A 19388-nucleotide genomic window follows, 5' to 3' on the forward strand; every position below is an offset into this window, starting at 1 on the left:
GTCTGGGAAGCCCTGGGAGCAAACTTTCTCAACAACTAAACCACTGAAGACAGTCATTCTCGTCCCTGCTGTGGGAACTCTGGACTCCCATCCAGACGGGTGCATATGAGGCTTCCGTGAGGAGGCCTGAAGTCACCAAAATTCCACTAAGCTAGGAGAACTAAGCTAGGCCAGGGCCTGCTTGAGACCTTTCTTATAGTTAAGCCGCCGTTACTGCAAATATCCTCCAATCCCAGAGGTAAGGAGGAAAGCAGAGGTCCCAAAGCTTTACCCAGAAAATGTATTACTTCCTACTGAGGTCAAGGAAGTTATCTGATGCCTGGCCCCCTCCACCCTCCTTTAACAGAAGGACATGATATGCAGAAAGACCTAGATGAGGAGAGAACATCTCCCTCTTTACCACCGAGAAGCAGTTAACTGGGGCAGTAAGTTCCATTGAGCTCTCGATAAATATATGCTACATCACCTAATTTTAAGGTAAGCACACAAACGTCAGGCATCTGTGAGCCATGGCTATCTCAGCTGAAAACAAGAAGCTCATTTACTCACTCGTTCATTCACGTACAGCTCTGTACCAGACACTGCTCCCCACACAAAAGAGAAACTTCTGCCCAAGTGAAACGTATATTCTAGTGATGGGAGACAGACAAATTAGATAAGAAAAAAAAAAAAATACAATTCGAGCAAAGGGTTAACAAATTCCCTTCCTCGTCTGCTTGAGAACTTGACCCAAGGTTAACTTTCCAGTTCTGTTTCCCAGGAAACCTAATAAAGATAAAATGTCAATTATGTTACCAGGCAACATTGCTTATGATAAAAGTGACCCCTGATTGATAACTTGCATCTGGACTGGAAGGAACCATATACATCTGACGAGGACGTCGTAGCTTGGGCTTCCTCAAATGTGAGGGCTTAAAACTGAGCACCTCCCTAGGGGAACCCTGAGTACTTGGGACAGATCCCATGCCCACTAATTGCGAGGCTCATTCTCTGCCCCTTGATGGGGGAGGGGCAAATACAACAGCTGCTGGGTGGTCATACGGACTGCTGAGACCATGATTCACAAAGAAGAGAAACCCCTGACGTTGCCCTGCTGGCAATTTACGATCCTGTTCTGGATTCTTCTATCTAGATGGGTGTCAACTGTGGCCTGTGAAAGTCTTGTGAGTTAGAGTGTTTTTCACTGAACCTAAGAAGACCCTGGGGAGCACTGTGTATAGTATATTCGATGCTGGTTAAACGCTAAGGAGAAAAAAAGACAGAAAAAAAGGATGGGTCCTTTGGGCAAGCCGCTTCTGAAGATCCCTGCAGGTCTAAACAATAAGCACCACCCCCCCAAACCTTGACTTTGCCACTTAGCTGCCACGCAATGATTTATCTTCTCAGGCTTCTGCTCAGTCACTCCCTCAGGAAAACCTCCCCTCACCACCAAATCTAGGTCAATGTCATTTCAAAATGGACTCCCACAGAAATGGGGACCTTCCCTTCTGAGCACTATCTCAGCCCTAGACACCCAAGAATATAATGATCGAATTTCTCTCCGGGAGCAAGGAGCAGGTAGGGCTGCTCACCATTTTATCCTCAGGTAAATATCCTCAGATATTTATGCTGGCAGAACAAGTGAAGGTCACAACACATCATCTGAAACCAAACAGAGGTGGGTAGTGTTCCTGATAGCACTGATACCACCAGTGTGTGTTTTTCTGGGCTATCCCCATCCAGAGCATGACCCAAGAATTGTTCTGCAAATATTGCCACTGCTATCAGTAATCCCCAGGGGGATCAATCTCCAGTCATATCAAGAGGTATTGGGAATATTAAAAAAAAAAAAAACCTGTTAACTTTGATTGTCAGACATTATATTGTACAACTATCTCTTTCAGGAAAACTTGCCAAGTGAAAGGGTAAATTTTTAAAAATTTAAAAATTAGCGTTGTCTTTGTCCTATTTCCGAAGGCTTGACTCACTGGGAATTTTTATTTTCCTGCTGAACTAGAAAGTCCATAGGGATCATTTGTGTGCTTAACCCTAGCTCCTAGCCCATGAATATTTGATGGATGAATAAATAAGTGAATGAATAAACAAATAATCTCTCCCTCCCCTCCTGTCCCCGTCAAAACAGAAAATCACCAAGAGACAAATCTATTGCGAAGAACTGAACTAAACTCATCTACTAGCTCATGTTCCAGGGAACTCCAATTCTAAATGGTGACTGAAAGGAGCCAGCGCACAGCCGGTCAAAACCATGTGCACAGAGGCCTTTATGAGATGCAGTGAACTGCCGGTTAGTTCACTGGTCCCTCCCCTTTCAACCCTCCCATCTCAGCACTTTGGAAGCCTAAAATGACCTACCCTCTTCCACTAAAGCCAAGGGCAGACCAACATGGACGCACCTCCCTTGCACTCGTAAAGCTTTCAGACAACACAGGGCTCCAACATTCATTGTGAGTACATTGAAAGCAATTACCTGTTCCCTATAATTCATTCCCCATAATTCATCACTGAAAGTGGTCTTGGGGTTTCATAATTAAAATTGACAAAGATTCCTTTGTTTCCATACTAAAGTTCTGATGGCATTAAGGGATTAGCCAGACCTAGTCTACATTTAAACAAAACAGAGAAGATTTGGTTGATGCATTCTGTTACATAAATAATTACATCTCGACTGCCTTTTAGAAGTCCTTGTTTTCTAAGTGTAACGTATTCCTCCAAGCTACGCTGCCCAGTGCACCACTGTCAAGAACAGGGTACCAACTGGGCATGGTCCATGTGGGCCAAGTGGTGAGAGAACAGGACTGGGTGTCAGGAGGAGGTCCAAGCCCCAGCTGTGCCACCAACTGGTTGTGTGGTTTAAAATCCTGCTGCCTTATCTACTGACTGTTTTCCCAACCAAAATGTAAACTCCACAGGGGCACTGACTGGGTCACACCTGTTCTTAGATCAGTGTTCGGCATCAGTAAAGTAACCCAGTAAGGTTCTCAATACACATTTATTAGATGATACTGAACGTGATTTCTCTGGCTCTCAGATTCCCCATCTGTAAAGGGCAGTGACTGGAACAAATGTGCTCTGATAAGTCCCCAGATTTCCAGATTCTATACCCCGCCATCAGTTGAACTATTATGGAAATTTTCCTTAGCAGGGAAATGACGCGTGTGACGTGCTCAGGGCAGTGAGCTAGGTTGACCAAAAGTCCTCTCCGGACCGAGTCTGTGACTCTCCCCTTGCAACTGCTTCAGCCACGCAGAATCCTTTCAGATTCTGAAACATGCCAAGGTCTTTCCCGCGTCCAGACCTCTGCACATGCTGGCTGCTCTGCTCGGAATCCTCTTTCTCCTGCTGTTGGCAGGGTTACCTCCTTCTCACGGTCAAGCCCTGGGCTCAGTGTCTCCTCCTCGGCAGGCCTGGACTGACCACCCTACCTAAGCAGGTCCTCTGCTCTTTGCCTCCACTGCACCCACTCAATGCCTGATACTTCTTCCAATCTGTAATTGCACACATCGGTTTCCCGGTTTGTTATCTGTCTCCCTCAGTCGACTGCATCCTCCCTGATAGCCTGGACTATGTCTCTTCTATTGGCCAGTGGAGTACCAAGCCCAGTACTTGACATACAGCAGAACTCAACAAATACTTGTCAGATGACTGGCCAAATCTATGGCGTGCCAGGCCCTATGCTGAGAGGTTTATGTGAAAATCCACAGATCTCTACATAAACCCTCACTCCAGCCGAATGTATACGATACTGACTAGAGTTCTAACTCCATAGTTCTACCAGCTATTTGGGAGGTAGCCCTGGTACTCCCTAGTCGATTTGCATTGACAGCATTTCAAGTGCACATCCTCAAAGCTTTACTCCCTTTACAAATCGTGAGGCTGTCTCAACATGGCCGCTTTCCTATTTGCTTTTGTGGCAACCTGGACCTTGCCCTGGCAACTCACACAAACTATCCAGAAATTGCTTGTTTTAATTCCTAACTCCCCATGGGACTGTAAGTTGCAGGAGGGCAGGGACATTGCCCCTCCTTTTCACCAGCACCTAACTCAGATGGGGTCCGTTACCTCACAGGTATGCAATAATCCTCATTAAACGAAGGAACAAATGACCTTGCTGAGTGAATAAATAAATGGGCCTAGAAACTCGAGCTCACTTCAGTTAAAGTAATCAGGTGTCCTCCTTCATTTCACAACCTTTAAAGTTACTTAAGTTTACATCTTTTTTTTTTTTTTAACGTTTATTTTTGAGAGACCTAGAGAGATAGGGCATGAGTGGGGAAGAAGCAGAGAGAGAGGGAGACACAGAATCTGAAGCGGGTTCCAGGCTCTGAGCTGTGAGCACAGAGTCCAATGCAGGGCTCAAATCCACAAACGGCAAGTTCATGACCTGAGCCGAAGTCAGATGCTTAACCGACTGAGCCACCCAGGCACCCCTACTTAGGTTTACGTCTTAACCTTTTCTTTTCTCCTACTTTACTCCACTCTCCTAGAGTGCAGGCCCATTTCCTTCTAATCTCTGAATCCCTGGAAGATCGTCACGGACAAGAAGTTGATACACAGCTTCCTGGAAATGTATCTGAATTCTCCCATGTTCCCCGTTGGCTTCTGATACAAAAAAGTCATGTGCGGTTTAAGGGAAAACTTCGGACCACTGCAGGTGGGAAGACAGCCGGTATGCCAGCTAGCAGGCAAAGGTGAAGGCCAAGCTGCTTCAGTGCCTGGGGAGATGGTGCATACAGCACGGCCCCCCTGGCTTCCTGGCTGGCCCCTTCCCCATGGTCACATGGGCCGTAGGAGTCTGTCTGCCTGTGGCTGCTATCTGGGGACCATAAACACAGGAAGCACCCTACTCAGCAGCCCGTGGGACACTGCAGGCCTCTCTGCCCCTTTTTGGCCTGCTGATTCTAGGCTACAGTAAGCCAAGCTGAACAGTTACAAAGGGCACCAAAATTACTGGGGAAGTCTAGGAATCTTTAAAGCCAATGCACAGTGGTGATCAGTGGTCTATTTGATTGCCTGTAATAACAAAACTCCAAAAAGGCGCTCTACACCGCTTTACTCCCCAGTGTGGCCTCAAGCATCTCGGGGAGCTCAGAGTCTGACCACAGGCCTGACTTCCCACCTTCTCTGAGTCGGGGTCTCCCAGGTACAACTCCAGGATGCGCTCTAGCAAAAACTACAACCCACAGGCACGCCTCCCAGGTGTCGCTGGTATTTGCCTTGTTTTAACTTGTCCCCACCCTCCCTGAAGTAAAAGAAATTCAGAGCCAGGGAAAACACACACTGCAATCCGTTTTGCTCAGCCAGTACCTCTGACATGGCTGACAAGAAGCAAAGCCACTTGAAATGTCCTTTGCTGACCTCTGTTTATAAAAGATGATCAAATATTCCTAAAACAGCATGTAATCAATAACTGGAATCCCAAAGCCAAGCTTCCCGGAAGAGCCATGGGGACTTAAGAGAGGAGAATCATTTCTCTTCTCCTTAGAAGGCTGAAGGGAGGGGCACCTGGCTGGCTCAGTCAGAAGGGTGTGCGACTCTTGATCTTGGGGTTATGAGTTCGAGCCCCCATGTTGGGTGTAGAGATTACTTAAAAATAAAATTTTTAAAAATCTTTCAAAAAAAAAAAAAAAAAGAAGGCTGAGGGGAGCGCCAGGCTGAGATCCCCTGTGCTGCCCAGTGAACACCCATTGCTACCGCATCAGACCAGTCACCCCACCTCCTTTCCCTAAAGCACCAAGGCCATTAGTCATGAGTGCTATCCAAGCTCACTGATAACACATCTTGAGCACAGCTCACCCAAAGCAGCAGTCACAAATAAATGCCCTTCCCTGAAAAACGTGTGGTGTGAGCCTCAGCAACCAAATGAGTGATGGCTGCTTCACAAACTCCCGCTTCAACTTGGTTCCACTTCCTGCTGGAAAGTCGGCTGGGCACCATCATCACCAGAAATGACAACTTAGTGCCTGCCGCTCGCCTGACGCCCTACAAAGAGCTTCCATGTGCATTTTCTCACGTGTACGTTACCTCAGCTCTGTGACATAGGTGGGATTACGCCCATTTCACAGATAAAGAAACTGAGACCCAGTGAGAAGAAGGACTGGCTCCATCCAAGTTCAAGGCCTCTGGCTCCCACCCTCGCTGCCCCTCATCTGAGCGCCAGCCTGGGCAAGGCCCTCCGAGAACCCACGGAGGGAGCAGTCCTGGTGCTTGAAGGCTAACACTCTCTGATCGCACCCTCTGCAGAGGCTGAGCTACCCACAGGGTAAGAACTAGATGTGAAACAGACGGGGCAGTGTGGCGCTGGGATGGCCACCAAGCATTCTCTCCCTCCAGGAGGAAAGAGGCTGCAGGAAGGGCCAGGGGAGAGGAGGACAGAGGAAGAAATGGTGACCTGGGACATGCTCTGCATGAGACATGAGGAAAAATGTGATGAGAAAACCCCAATCAACAGCAGAGCCTGGGAACTGTCCCCTGGCAACGCCTCGTGCTTGGGTCCAGCGCTTCCTCCCAGGGGGGCAGGATGACGGCAGACCATGCACCGTCGGAGGGTCGGACCAAGCGTCTCCACACACAGACAGACCTTCCCCTGTGTGGCACAGGGCTAGAAGGACTGAAGGCAGAACGGCAGCCAGGTCACCGTGTTCTCGTGGGGTGACCTACAGTGCCAGCCTCACGGGGCGGCAATGCCCAGGAAAGAGCGAACACTGTGAGGGTCAATGATGACAAAGTAAGAGCCTTGGTGAACACAACGACATCCCTGGGATCCAAGGTCTGGAGCTCAGGCTCTTTCTGAAAGAGACCCAAGTTCACTGGTTTGGCACTGACTCTTAGAAAAGATGGGAGAATTACAAAAGTATAAAGTTGATTACTAAAACTCATTAAGTCCTCAGGGACGACAACTAAAAAGCTGAGGGCATCTGAGTATATTTCTCTTTTTTTTTAAGTTTGTGTATTTATTTTGAGAGAGAGCAAGAGAGTGTGAGTGGGGGGAGGGGCAGAGAGGGGGAGAGAGAGAGAGAGAGAGAGAGAGAGAGAGAGAGAGAGAGAATCCCAAGCAGGTTCCACACTGTCAGCACAGAGTCCGATGCATGGCTTGAACTCACGAACCATGAGGTCATGACCTGAGCCTAATCAAGAGCTGGACGGGGGCGCCTGGGTGGCGCAGTCGGTTAAGCGTCCGACTTCAGCCAGGTCACGATCTGCGGTCCGTGAGTTCGAGCCCCGCGTCGGGCTCTGGGCCGATGGCTCGGAGCCTGGAGCCTGTTTCCGATTCTGTGTCTCCCTCTCTCTCTGCCCCTCCCCCGTTCATGCTCTGTCTCTCTCTGTCCCAAAAATAAATAAAAAACGTTGAAAAAAAATTAAAAAAAAAAAAAAAAAAAAGAGCTGGACGCTTACCTGACCGAGCCACCCAGGAGCCCCTAAGTGTATTTCTAAAGAAAAAGATCTGCTTTATCGATTTCCATCTCTTATTATGAAGCTCTTCTACAGTACATTTTCTTACCCTCACAAATCAGTCTAACCCTGTCCATTATATCCTTCCAGATACATATTTTTCAGGGGCAGAAAGATGAAAAGGAGCAAACACATGAGGAGATGGGATGTAAGAAGCCACTGGTGCTTAGGGACAGCAGCTACCTCCGGATGTCCCCACCTACTCTGCAGAGACCCTAGCTGCAGACGTCCACTGACAAATGACCCAGGTCTGGCTTTTGGGCCCTGAGAAACCCACTGCTCTAAGTCAGGTGGTGCTGGAAGCACTGGGCATGACCAAAAGCTCCAGCTGCTTTTTCTCTTTTCATCCACATTTTGTGGTCCCCTAACTGGCCTTCACCTCTATCCACCCCAAAGTAATCCCTCATCACTGCCGCACAATCCCAGCCTTCAGGACGCTGCAGCTGGCAAGGACCCTCTGGAGTAGCTGGCCAATCCCATCACTGGTCTTCAGAGCCCAGACAGAACAGCAAGACGGCAAGAAAGGAGAAGAAAAGGCTTCAAAGTTAAGCGGTCTCTTCACTTTGGCTACGTCAATGGGGATCTCCTTGAACTTGGGTGAAACAAAAAGAGAAATGAGCCGGTAAGCAATTCCTGGCATGCAATCCATCATCTTGTGCAAACTTCTCATCGTTATTATTTTTTAGTTGGACTCCGGTGGACCACCAACATTTCAGGGCAGGAGGCCAGAGCCCAGTATGACTGGCTTCCTCCTCAATGAATAGGCTTCAGATGAAAACAAATGATCCAGCCCACCCTCACCAATCCTACACAAAGCATTTTCAATAGCAGGTATCGGTTTGGCACCTCTGAGAGCCCCAAGGGAATGCATTCACCCCTCCAGACTTGCATCTGGGAGTTAACCACACACACTTACAGGTTAGAGGGAGGGAGAGCAAGGTCAGGGTCTCTCTTTGATGCCCACCACTTATTATTAAAAGGGAGAAGAAACAGATCCTCAAAAAAACAGTCCATGCTCCCTCCCTTCTCCCTCTATTTATAACATCATTGGAAACAGAACTAAAAATGGAGCTTAGGGGACATGCACTATCGCTCAGATGACCTCAGTCAGTGGAGGATGAGATCAAACTTGAGAGCACCTTCTTGGTGCCAAGGCCTCAAGCCAGTCCAAACCTTGGGGTGTCCTTGCGGCCCTTCACAGGCCGTGCCAATCTGAATCAATGGCCTTTGGAGCCAAACAGGCCTTCTCTACAAACAGTTTCACAAGATTTGGAAAATAAGCATTTACGCACAACGAACAGAAGATGGATGCGTGTGGCTTTGAGCCCCCAGGCAGATGAAATGCCTTTTCCATGAGCTACGCCCCCAAGGTTTGAAGCTGTTAAAAATGAACAGGGAGCAACTCCACTGTTCATTTATCCCAAGGCTGGGACCTGTGTCCCCTCTGTCGTTCAAAGCGCTACGTGACTATTCCTAGAGGAAGGGGGATGGGCCCCCAGGGGCCTCCCGTGCCCAACCCAGGAGGAGCTACGGAAGAGCCAGATACCTACTGTTGGACTTCATGTACATCTATCCTGCAGCACAAGGTCAAAACAAGGGACAGCTGAAGAGATTTGGAACACAATCATCGCATTTCTTGTAAGAGCCACACAAAAAGGAAAACCACCACCAAATGCCTTAGACAGCTAGCCCTCGCGTGCCCTTTCCAAAGGCAGCTCAAATGGAAAGTGTTCTTGTGTGGCCTCAGAGCCGCCCCCACGTTCATAAAAACTGTCCGATATTTGGCAAACCCAAGTCTCTGGACTGATAGGCCATTCAAGGGACAGTGACCCTGTGTGCTGGGATTTCCACGTCATGAACTTGTCCCCCAAAAGAAGGGGGAGGCCTGTGTGCAGAGCCACTGCCACGGAGAAAGGATGGCATAAAGCAGGCTCCCGTTGGACCCCCCCCCCCCCCGCCGACTCCCGCTGGGCCGGTGCTTCGTTCATGTGACTCATACCCATACAGCCCTCCTTCCTCCCTCTCCCACCTTCAAACCTCATGGCAAAGTGAGAGAGCCGGGGGAGAACAGACAAAAGAGCCTATATCCATTATTCTAAAAAACTATTCCAATCGTAGTTCATATTTAAAATTGCTTTGTTACAATAGCTAAACTGGAGACAGCACTGTAAGGCTTTCTATTTTCCTTCTTTAGGAACCTAATTTAAAAAATGAAGAAGGCTTACCCATTTTTGAAATAGAGGACATGGGCTCTCTGAAGTCCTGTTTCTAGGAAAAAACCTAGTTCTTGATCGTGGGGAGCAGGGCCAGGCTTAGGGCTTCTGTTTTGAATATTGGTAAGTATTACCTAGAAGGGGAGAAAATCGGAAAACTAATCAGATCCACATCCAAGCCTCGTCCCTTCAAACCGCATGTCTACACGTGCTGCACGACCTGACAAATCACCTTCCTCACGCACACACCGGTGCATCGGGGCTGGTGCAGAAGCGAGTGCAAGGATTAGGAGAGCCGAGAGAATGGCACCTAGGAGACGGGGCATGTGTGGCCCTCCTGGTGAGGATGGCTGAGGACTGAAGGGTGCTGAAGGGTGCACGGTGCCGGGAGAAGAGCTGAGGCGGAGGGTTCTGCTGGATGCCAGGATGTTGACAGAGTCTGGGTGAGACAGAAACAGGTCCCAGCAACAGGCGGGAATAGTCATCAGCTACCAATGGCCGACGTCACAGACAGGCAGACTGAAGCTTCAGCCCTACATAAGCTTGATGAACTCAAAAAGGGTGGAGCCTAAGAAGCACTATGATTGGCATTGGCCCCAGAATTCCCTAGGGAGGGCGAACCCTGTAAGCTACAGAGCCAAGGTTACGGACTCTCGAGGGGAGAGCCGAGACAAACAACCTAAGCTCTCTCTCTCCCCAGACTTGATCTTTTGTCAACAGACAGAGAGGTTTTAAAGGTTTAAACTTTTAGCCCCGGCAAGAAAGACTGCCAAGTAAGCAGGATAAAGACCTACCTGCAAGCTGAGTGGGTTACAGTGACATGTAAACACATATCTACTATTACAGAGGCTACTTGCCTTAAACAGGCAAGTCGAATAAAGCATTTATCAAACAGAAGCTACTTGTGGCCCATTTAAAAACCATACAAGTGTTCTCCAAACATGTTGTCCACGTTTGCTGACAGTCAGCAGCTCCCCAAAGACCCAACTGTTAGCCACGCCCCAAAGCTCTTAGAGGTCTCGACATTGTTCTCTGAATGGAGTTGAAGCGATTGCTGGATCTCTAACTCTCGAGCTTTGGGAAACAGAAAAGAAAGCACACAATGAACAGATGTTGTGGAATGAAATCCAGGCGGGCAACCCTTGCATTTGAACAACATCCCAGCATCTTCTCAAAACTGCCTGGCTCCTTCCCGACTTAGCACTTGTCTCTGCAAGTGCTAAGAGGTGGGTGTTCCTCCTACCCTGCGAACTGTCAGTTTTGGCTTCACTGCAGGCTCCTCCCCAACATCCTCCAAGTGCTGCGGATGCACAGAACGCGGTCTCTTGTAAGTCTCTCCTCAAGATGATCTCATCCGTTCCTCTGAGCTTCAGAAATCATCTCTATGCTGCCAACTCCCAAATTTATCCTCTCTGCTGCAGACTTTCTCCCTCTGAATCCCAGACTCAGATATTCAACGGCCTCCTTGACATCCCTACTTTGGGGCCCAATAGTTAGCCTTCGTGTGCTTTCAAAAATAGTTTTTTAATTTTTTAAAAATGCCATGATTATCTTAAAAAGCAAAAAACCAATTCCGTACAACACAGAAAGAAAATTAAAAATCATCTCAAAATATCCCCCCTACAGAAATAACCAGTTAGCATGTATTAAACAACAATCCAGATGTGTCTATACATACGTATCAAGGGAAGAAAGATAAAAATCATTTTACAAAAACAGATTGTATTATATAAGCCAGTTTTAAACTTAAACCATTAGAATTAATTTTAATTGAATTTAACAGGAAAAACTAAAATGTGATCAGAGTAATCACTCAACTTCAGAAAAGTGTTTGTTTGTTTGTTTGTTTGTTTGTTTGTTTGTTTGTTTGTTTTAAGCACATAGTCATTAAAGGCCTGGGCACTTTTCCTAAAGTTAAAAATGGATCTTGTATTTAGTGTGTGTGTGTGTGTGTGTGTGTGTGTGTGTGTGTGTGTGTGTAGAAAGAGAGAGAGTATAGATACAGATACAGATATATCTTAACAAGTTAAGTCTTTTGATCCAAAAAGGGGGATGTCTTTCCATTTGTTTAGATTTTCTTTAATTGCTTTCAACAGTGATTTGTAGTTTTCAGGGTATAAGATTTGTACTTCTTTTTATTATCCCCATGTATTTTCATCTTTCCGATGCTATTATAAATGGAATTGACTTCTTAATTACATTTTCAGATTGTTTATTGCTAGTGTATAGAAATAAAAGTGATGTTTTTATATTGACCTTGTATTCTATAATCTTGCTGAAATCATGTATTAGTTAAAATAGGGTTTGTGTGTGTGAATTCCTTAGGATTTTCTGTATGCAAAATCATGTCATCTGCAAACAGAAATAGTCTTACTTCTCCCTTTTAATCTGGATGCCTTTTATTTTATATTGCCTAATTGTATTGGCTAGAACCTCTACTACAATACTGAATAGAAGTGGTGAGAAGAGACATCCTTGTCATGCTCCTGACCTTAGGGGAAAAACATCCAATCTTTCACCATTATATATGTTGTTAGATATTGGCTTTTCATAGGTGCCTCCTTATCAGGTTGAAGATGTGAACTTCTATTTCTAGTTTGCTGAGGCGTTTTTATCATGAAAGGGTGTTGGATTTCGTCAAATGCTTTCTCCACATCTACTGAAATTATCATTATCATGTGGGTTTTGTCTTTTATTCTATTGATATATATTTTTAAAAATTTTTTATGTTTATTCATTTTTGAGAGAGAGAGAGAGCGCACGCGCAAGTGGGGGGTGGAGCAGACAGACAGAGAGGGACAGAGAATCGGAAGCAGGCTCCAGGCTCTGAGCTGTAAGCATAGAGCCCGACACGGGGCTCAAACTCACAAATGAGAGATCATGACCTGAGCCGAAGTTGGACACTTAACCGACTGAGCCACCCAGGCACCCCTCTATTCATAAATTATATTAATTGATTTTCACATGTTAAGTCAACCTTGCATTCCTGAAATGAATCTCGCTCAGTCAAAGCATAATCCTTTCTTTTTTTTTTTTATTTTAAATTGTTTTTTTTAACGTTTATTTATTTTTGAGACAGAGCATGAACGGGGGAGGGGCAGAGAGAGAGGGAGACACAGAATCGGAAGCAGGCTCAGGGCTCTGAGCCATCAGCCCAGAGCCCGACGCGGGGCTCGAACTCCCGGATCGTGAGATCGTGACCTGAGCTGAAGTCGGATGCTCAACCGACTGAGCCACCCAGGCGCCCCAAAGCATAATCCTTTCTATATGTCGTTGGATTCAGTTTGGTGGTATTTTGTTGAGGATATTTGCATCTATAGTCATATGAGATATCAGTCTCATAAAATGAGTTAGGGAGTGTTTTCCTCCTCCTCTGTTTTCTCGAAGTTTTTATAATATTGCTATAATCACTTTCTTTAATGTTTGGTAGAATTCACCAAGAAAGTCAACTTGGCCTGTAGTTTTCTTAGAAGGTTTTTAATTACAAATTCAATTTCTTTAAAGATATAGGAATATTTGGGTTATCTATTTCTTCTTGAGTGAGCTTTGGTAGTTTGCATGTTTCAGGGAATCTATTTTCTGTAAGTGATCACATTTACTGGCATAAAGTTGGTCATAATTTTCCCTTACAATCTTTTTTTCTTAAAGATTTTATTTTTTAAATAACCTATGTACCCAATATGGGGCTTGAACTCACAACCCCGAGATCAAGAGTCACATGCTCCACTGACTGAGCCAGCCAGGCACCCGTTCCCTTACAGCTTTTTAATACTATGAATCTGTAGTACTATTTCCTCTTCTTATGGGTTCATAATTTGTGTCTTCTTTCTTTAACTCTTCCAATCTTGTCAACGGTTTACAAATTTTATGGATCATTTCAAAGAATCCATTTTTGGTTTCACTGATTTTCTCTACTGTTTATCTGTTTTCTATTTTACTGATTTCTGTTTTGATCTTTATTATTTCCTTCTTTTTGCTTGCTTTGGCTTTAATTTTTTCTTCTTTTTCTCATTTCTTGAATTGGAAATTTAGATCACTGATTTGATTTTTTTTCCCTTCTAGTATATGCATTTAATGTTATAAATTCCTCTACACATGTTGTTTTAGACATTTAGAAGCTCTACTTTAGGTACATACATTTTTAGAATTACAATGCCTTGTTAACTGACCCCTTTTTAATGTAACATCTCCCTTTATCTGTAATATTCCTTGTTCCAAATTTAACTCTCTGATGTAATACAGTCATTCTAGCTTTGCTTTGATTATTGTTTGCATGATATATAATTTTACTTTTTGTCTACCTATATATATAAATTTTAAATAGTTTTCATATAGATAGCATATATTAGGCCTTGCATTTGCATCCAATCTGAAAATCTCTTCCTTTTAATTCTTTAGACCATTTACATTTAATGTACTAATTGACATGATTGGCACCATCTTGCTAGTTGTTTTTTTTTATTGTCTCATCTGTTGTTTGTTCCTTTTTTCTCTCTCGTTCTGCTTTTTAGATTGATGTTTCCAATTCATTTCCACTAATGACTGGTTAATTGTGTTTGTGTGTCCATCCATCAGTCTTTCTCTCTCAGCTGCCCAACTATAGACAATACAGCTCTTTAGCTCATCACAATTCATGTTCAAATAATATTACACTAATTCATATGTAGCATAAACACCTTATGCTATGTACTTACATTTCTTTCCCCATCCTTTGTGCGATGGTTGTCACACCTTTTACTTCTATGTTATATATCCCACGATATGTTGATGCTATTATTGGTTTAGGTGGTCAATTATCATCTTTTTTTTTTAATGTTTTATTTTTTGACAGATAGGGTGTGAGTGGGGGAGGGGCAGAGAGAGAGGGGTACAGACGATCCAAAGCAGGCTCTGCGCTGACAGGCTGACAGCAGCAAGCCCGATGCGGGGCTCGGACTCATGAACCATGAGATCATGACCTGAGCTGAAGTTGGACACTTAAATGATTGAGCCATCCAGGTGTTCCACATGGGTCAGTGTCCTTTTTAAAAAATTAAACAGAAGAAAAAGTCTTTTATATGTATGCTCATTATCACCATCTGTGATGATCTTCACTTTGTTATATCTATTTGTATTTTCTTCTGCATGATCTTCACTTTGTTATAGCTATCTGTATTTTCTTCTGCTTGAACTTCTTTACCATTTCTTGTCATGCAGGTCTGTTGGTAATGCATTCTTTCAAGTCTTGTTTGTCCCAGAAGAAACAGAAAGTTTTTGTCTTCTTTCTTCTGAGGTGTTTTGGAATTTTTCATCCAGTACTTTAAGGTTATCTTTCTGATGTCTTTTAACTTACCGAATTTCTAATGATAAGTCTGCTGTAACTATTACCATTATTGTTCTGTATTTAAAGTTTCTTGCACCACCTGGGTGGCTCGGTCAGTTAAGCATCCAACTCTGAATCTCAGCTCAGGTCTTGGTCTCAGGGTTATGAGCTCAAGCACCGCACTGGGCTTCATGCTGGGCCTGAAGCCTACTTAAAACATAAATAAGTAAATAAGTAAGTAAGTAAATAAATAAATAAAACAAAATTTCTTTTTCTCTGGCTTCCTTCAGGATTTTATCTTTGATTTTCAACAGTTTAACTACAATACGTCAAAGTGTATGTTTCTATTTGTCCTGGTTGGTGTACTCAGATTCTTGGACATGTGGTTTGTTGCGTTTCAGTAATTTTGGAAAACTCTTAGCCATTTCTCTTCAAATATTTCTTCTGTTCCAGTTTTTCTCTCTTCTCCTTTTGAGACACCAAATACATAGATGATATTTTTTCCACAATTCTTGCATGCTCTGTTCTAATTTTTTCCTCACTTTTTCTTTCTTTTTGTGTTTCTGTTTGAATAATCTCTGTTAACCTATTTTCAACTGGAAGATTTTTTTCCTAGTTGTGTCCAGTATTCTAACAAACCATCAAAAAATGTCTTCATCTCAGGGCACCTGGCTGGCTCAGTCAGTACAGCATGTGACTCTGAATCTCAGGGTTGTAAATTCAAGCCCCGTGTTGGGGATAGAGATTGTGTAAAAATAACATATCAAAAAAAATTTCTTCTTCTATTATATGCTGCTTTGTTATTTCTAGCATTTCAATATTACGTTTTTATCGTTTCCATCTCTCTGCTGAAACTCCCACCTCTTTATGCATGTTGTCTACCTTTTCTACAATATCCTCTAACATATTATTCATTGATATTTTTCAGCTCCTACCTGATAGTTCCAACACGTGGGCCATTTCTGGGTTTGGTTTATTGCTCTTCACAACAGTTTGCTTATTCCTGCTTGTGTGTGCATTTGTGTATATATCTGGTATTTTTAAATTCAACGTTGAAGATTATGTGTAGAAAAACAGAATGAGGTAAATAATATTTACAGCTGAAAATGGGCACATTTTTTCATCTAAAAGGCAACAAATGGGGGGGACTGAGCCAATGCAGTCAGAGGATGAAGCTGGGCTGGGTTTTGTTGTCTCTATAGTTACTTCCAAAGTACCACCGATTGCAAACTCCTCAAGCAGTGGGCTACTAACTTGTGCTTACTGTGGGACCTGGTATGCCAGAGGGTTTTCCTCGGTGTTTCTGTTCCAATTTGTTTTCAGCAGTCCCTGTGTGCTTGGGCTACAGAGGGGATTTCTCTCCAATTTCATGCCCCTTTCCCAGCAGTATTCTGCTGTTACTCATTACTTGGTGTTGTGTTTGTTATGTGGCTGGTGGTGGGAGGGGGAAATTCTTGCTTTTCCTGGTCCAATTTCAGTCTTAGGAAGGTTCTATACACCTGGAGCTCAGGGAGAAGACTCTTCCTCAGGGGCCCCTTTCTGGGCACCTCCTTCCTACCTTCTAGAATGCCTTCTTGAGACAAGAACTGCCTAACTTCCACCCCCAGGAAAACTCTGAGCATGATTAAATCTCCAGAAGTCCAGGGTCACTCCAAAACACAAATCTCTAGTTGTCCCGTCTTAATAAAGAACATCATCCACCCAGCTGCCCAAATCGGACACTGGGGGTGAGCCTGGACACCCTGCCACTCTCTCACATCTAATCTATTACCACGCCCCTTCTAATTGTTTCTCAAATATGTCTCTATCTACCCATTAGTACAACCATTACCTCCATCTAAGCTACCATCACTTCCTGTTAGATTTCTACACTAGTCTCCTAAATGGAATCTCTTTCTCCTTTTCTTCCTTCCCACTTTCCACAAGCAGCCTGAATAACTTTTCTCTAACACAATCTGGGTCTTGTTACCTTTGTCATCTTTCTCACCTTTCAGGTGTCAGCTTGATTGTCACCTTCTCGGAAGGGCCTTTCCTAGCCACCTAACATCAAGTAGGTCTGCCTCTGTTATTCCCTCTCAAATCATCCCATCCTTTTCCTTCACTGCGTTTATTGATGTATTTTTTTTTGTCTTTGAATACTGGCTGTCTCCCTCCACAGTGCTAAAACTTCCACAAAGTCAGGGCCACATCTATCTCATTTGCTAATACATTCAGTGCCTACTGCAGTGTTTGGTGTAGGGTAAGCATTCAATATACAGAACAGACAGATAGATAGATAGATAGATAGATAAATAAATAAATAAATAAATAAATAAATGAAATATGTAGCGAATGAATGAATGAATAAATTTGCAAGACCAATCAGAAAGGCAGGGAAAAAGGCAATACGAGGGTAACCTAGTATGCATTAGGTATTATGTAAGTACACAGGCTCTCATTTATTCCCCCACAAAAGACCACCGAGATACACTATCCTCTCTTCACTGAAGGAGACAGCGAGGCTTTGTCCCATTGAGTGAGTTGCCCAAAATGCGCAGCTAGCCCCTGTTAGAGTTGGTGCTGAAACTCAGGTCCACCTGACTCTGCAGTCCAGCTCCTCCGCCTCTGTCCTCTTCGTCTGTGTTTGCTTGCAGAACAAAGTTCAGAAGACAAGAGGTCAGAGCTGCCAGGATGAGGCTTTAGGTTATAAGTGGGAAGAATGGGAAAGACACAGTGGGGAGGCAGAGAATAACTTAGCTCAGCTAAGCACCTTAAGTTTAAGCACCTTGGATTTCATCCCGTCTTCACAAAGAGCCTCTAACACATGGGCCTGGGCAGGAGCACTGTTTGGCATGTCGAAGCCACCACTTCCTCTGTGGATAAACACTTCCCTGCAAGAAGACTGCCAACAAACCCTCTTCACAAGTGCAGTCTGCTTTGGCAAAAGCATGCACCTAGTGACTGCAGAAGCATGACAGTAAGGGGGCAGAGGCCGAAAACTTTAGGTCAAAAGACCCAGGTTCAAGATCATGTTCTGATACTCCTCACCACTGTGGACTTAGGACAATTCCTTCAATCTCTCAGACCTTCACTGTCCTCATCTGTGTATGGACATAATAATATATACCCGACATAATGGTTATGAATTGTAAGCGGGAAACTTAATAAGCACACAAACATTTTAATCTTTAATGGGCATGTATTTATGAATTACCTTCAAACAGGAACAAAACAAGGGCATTTTCTACATTTTCTACCACTTTCATTCTTTTAACATTGCTTTAGAAAAACTGGAGATGGGGGGAAAGATCTGGAGGGACGGCATGAGAGGGATAAGACGGAAAATATTAGATAGGAGAAAACAACAACAAAAATCACTCCTCTGCCATGTATTCATATTCTTAGAAAAATGAAAAGAATCAATTCTATTTTTACAGAATTCAGGACTGTGGCTAATAATCCTATGCTGCCACCCTTGTCAGCCTTTAAAATTCAGCTCAGGTGTCCTGTCTTTCAGGAGCCCTCCCTGACCTACCATGCTGCTCCACCAAGACCCTTCTCTGGGCTTGCAGAGTCTGCTGAGTGTTCCCCACCAAAACACTGCCCACACTGGTTACAGACCTGTGTCCTCACGAGATCATCCGTTTCCTAAGGACGTACTCTGTGGCTTATTAATTCCAGTGTCCCTCGTGTCAAGCACACTGCAGAGCACAGAAGGCACTCGGTAAATGTTGGTGTAAGTGAACGAAAAAATTAATAGCACTGCTATGAGCGAAAATATAATTAAAAAATAATGATCCTATTCACAAGGCAATACAAATGGAAAAGATCTGGGAATAAAGTAAATTGACTACAATCTGTGAAACAAGAAGTCTTACAAAACGGAAAGTGGTATCATGGTCATAGATGAGTGAAGACTAGATATGATTCTCCAAATCATGTATAGAGTTCATAAAAATCCAACCAATCCCAACAGGATTTTTCTAGAACTCAACAGAATTATTCTAAAATTCACCTAGAAGTATCATGAGAAAAGAACAAGGGATATTCTGAAAAAGTAAGACTAATGCATAGTTACTAATCCTTTCAGATGTTGAAACTCATCATAAAGAAGTACTTATTAAGTAGTGTCATTTTGGTGCAATATAAGATTAGGAGAACAAACTAGGACAGCCAGAAATGACTGTTGTATCTAAAATTTTATTGAATGACTTAAAATATATGACAGAAAATGTGAAAAAAAAAAGATCATCTCAAAGCAGCAGTGAAATTGGAGAAAAACAGTAATTTAGAGTCATATCTACATCATACAACAAAATAAATCCCAAGAAGATTTAGAAATTAAAAGTTGTTTTCAAAAACATGGAGGGGCGCCTAGGTGGCTCAGTCAGTTGAGCCTCTGACTTCACCTCAGGTCATGATCTCATCGTTTACGAGTTCGAGCC

The 19388-nt window shown here is 43.9% G+C and overlaps 1 protein-coding gene across 10 annotated transcripts in view; it reads right to left on the bottom strand.

Moving 5' to 3' along the window:
• Positions 1–19388, bottom strand: part of TTC7B (tetratricopeptide repeat domain 7B) — a 255882-nt gene that overhangs the window by 165063 nt on the left and 71431 nt on the right. For 6 of the 10 annotated variants that reach the window (XM_058740002.1, XM_058740004.1, XM_058740006.1 and 3 more), the window contains 2 exons: positions 9675–9796; positions 9000–9023 (listed from right to left, as the gene is read on the bottom strand). In XM_058740002.1, the coding sequence (XP_058595985.1) occupies positions 9000–9023; positions 9675–9796 (146 nt within the window). Of the gene's footprint in view, positions 1–8999; positions 9024–9674; positions 9797–19388 lie in introns of those variants that run through there. The other 4 variants (XM_058740003.1, XM_058740007.1, XM_058740009.1 and 1 more) reach the window with 2 other exon arrangements.

The sequence above is a fragment of the Neofelis nebulosa genome, chromosome 7 (genome assembly GCF_028018385.1).
Source record: "Neofelis nebulosa isolate mNeoNeb1 chromosome 7, mNeoNeb1.pri, whole genome shotgun sequence".
In the NCBI taxonomy this organism is placed as follows: domain Eukaryota; kingdom Metazoa; phylum Chordata; class Mammalia; order Carnivora; family Felidae; genus Neofelis; species Neofelis nebulosa.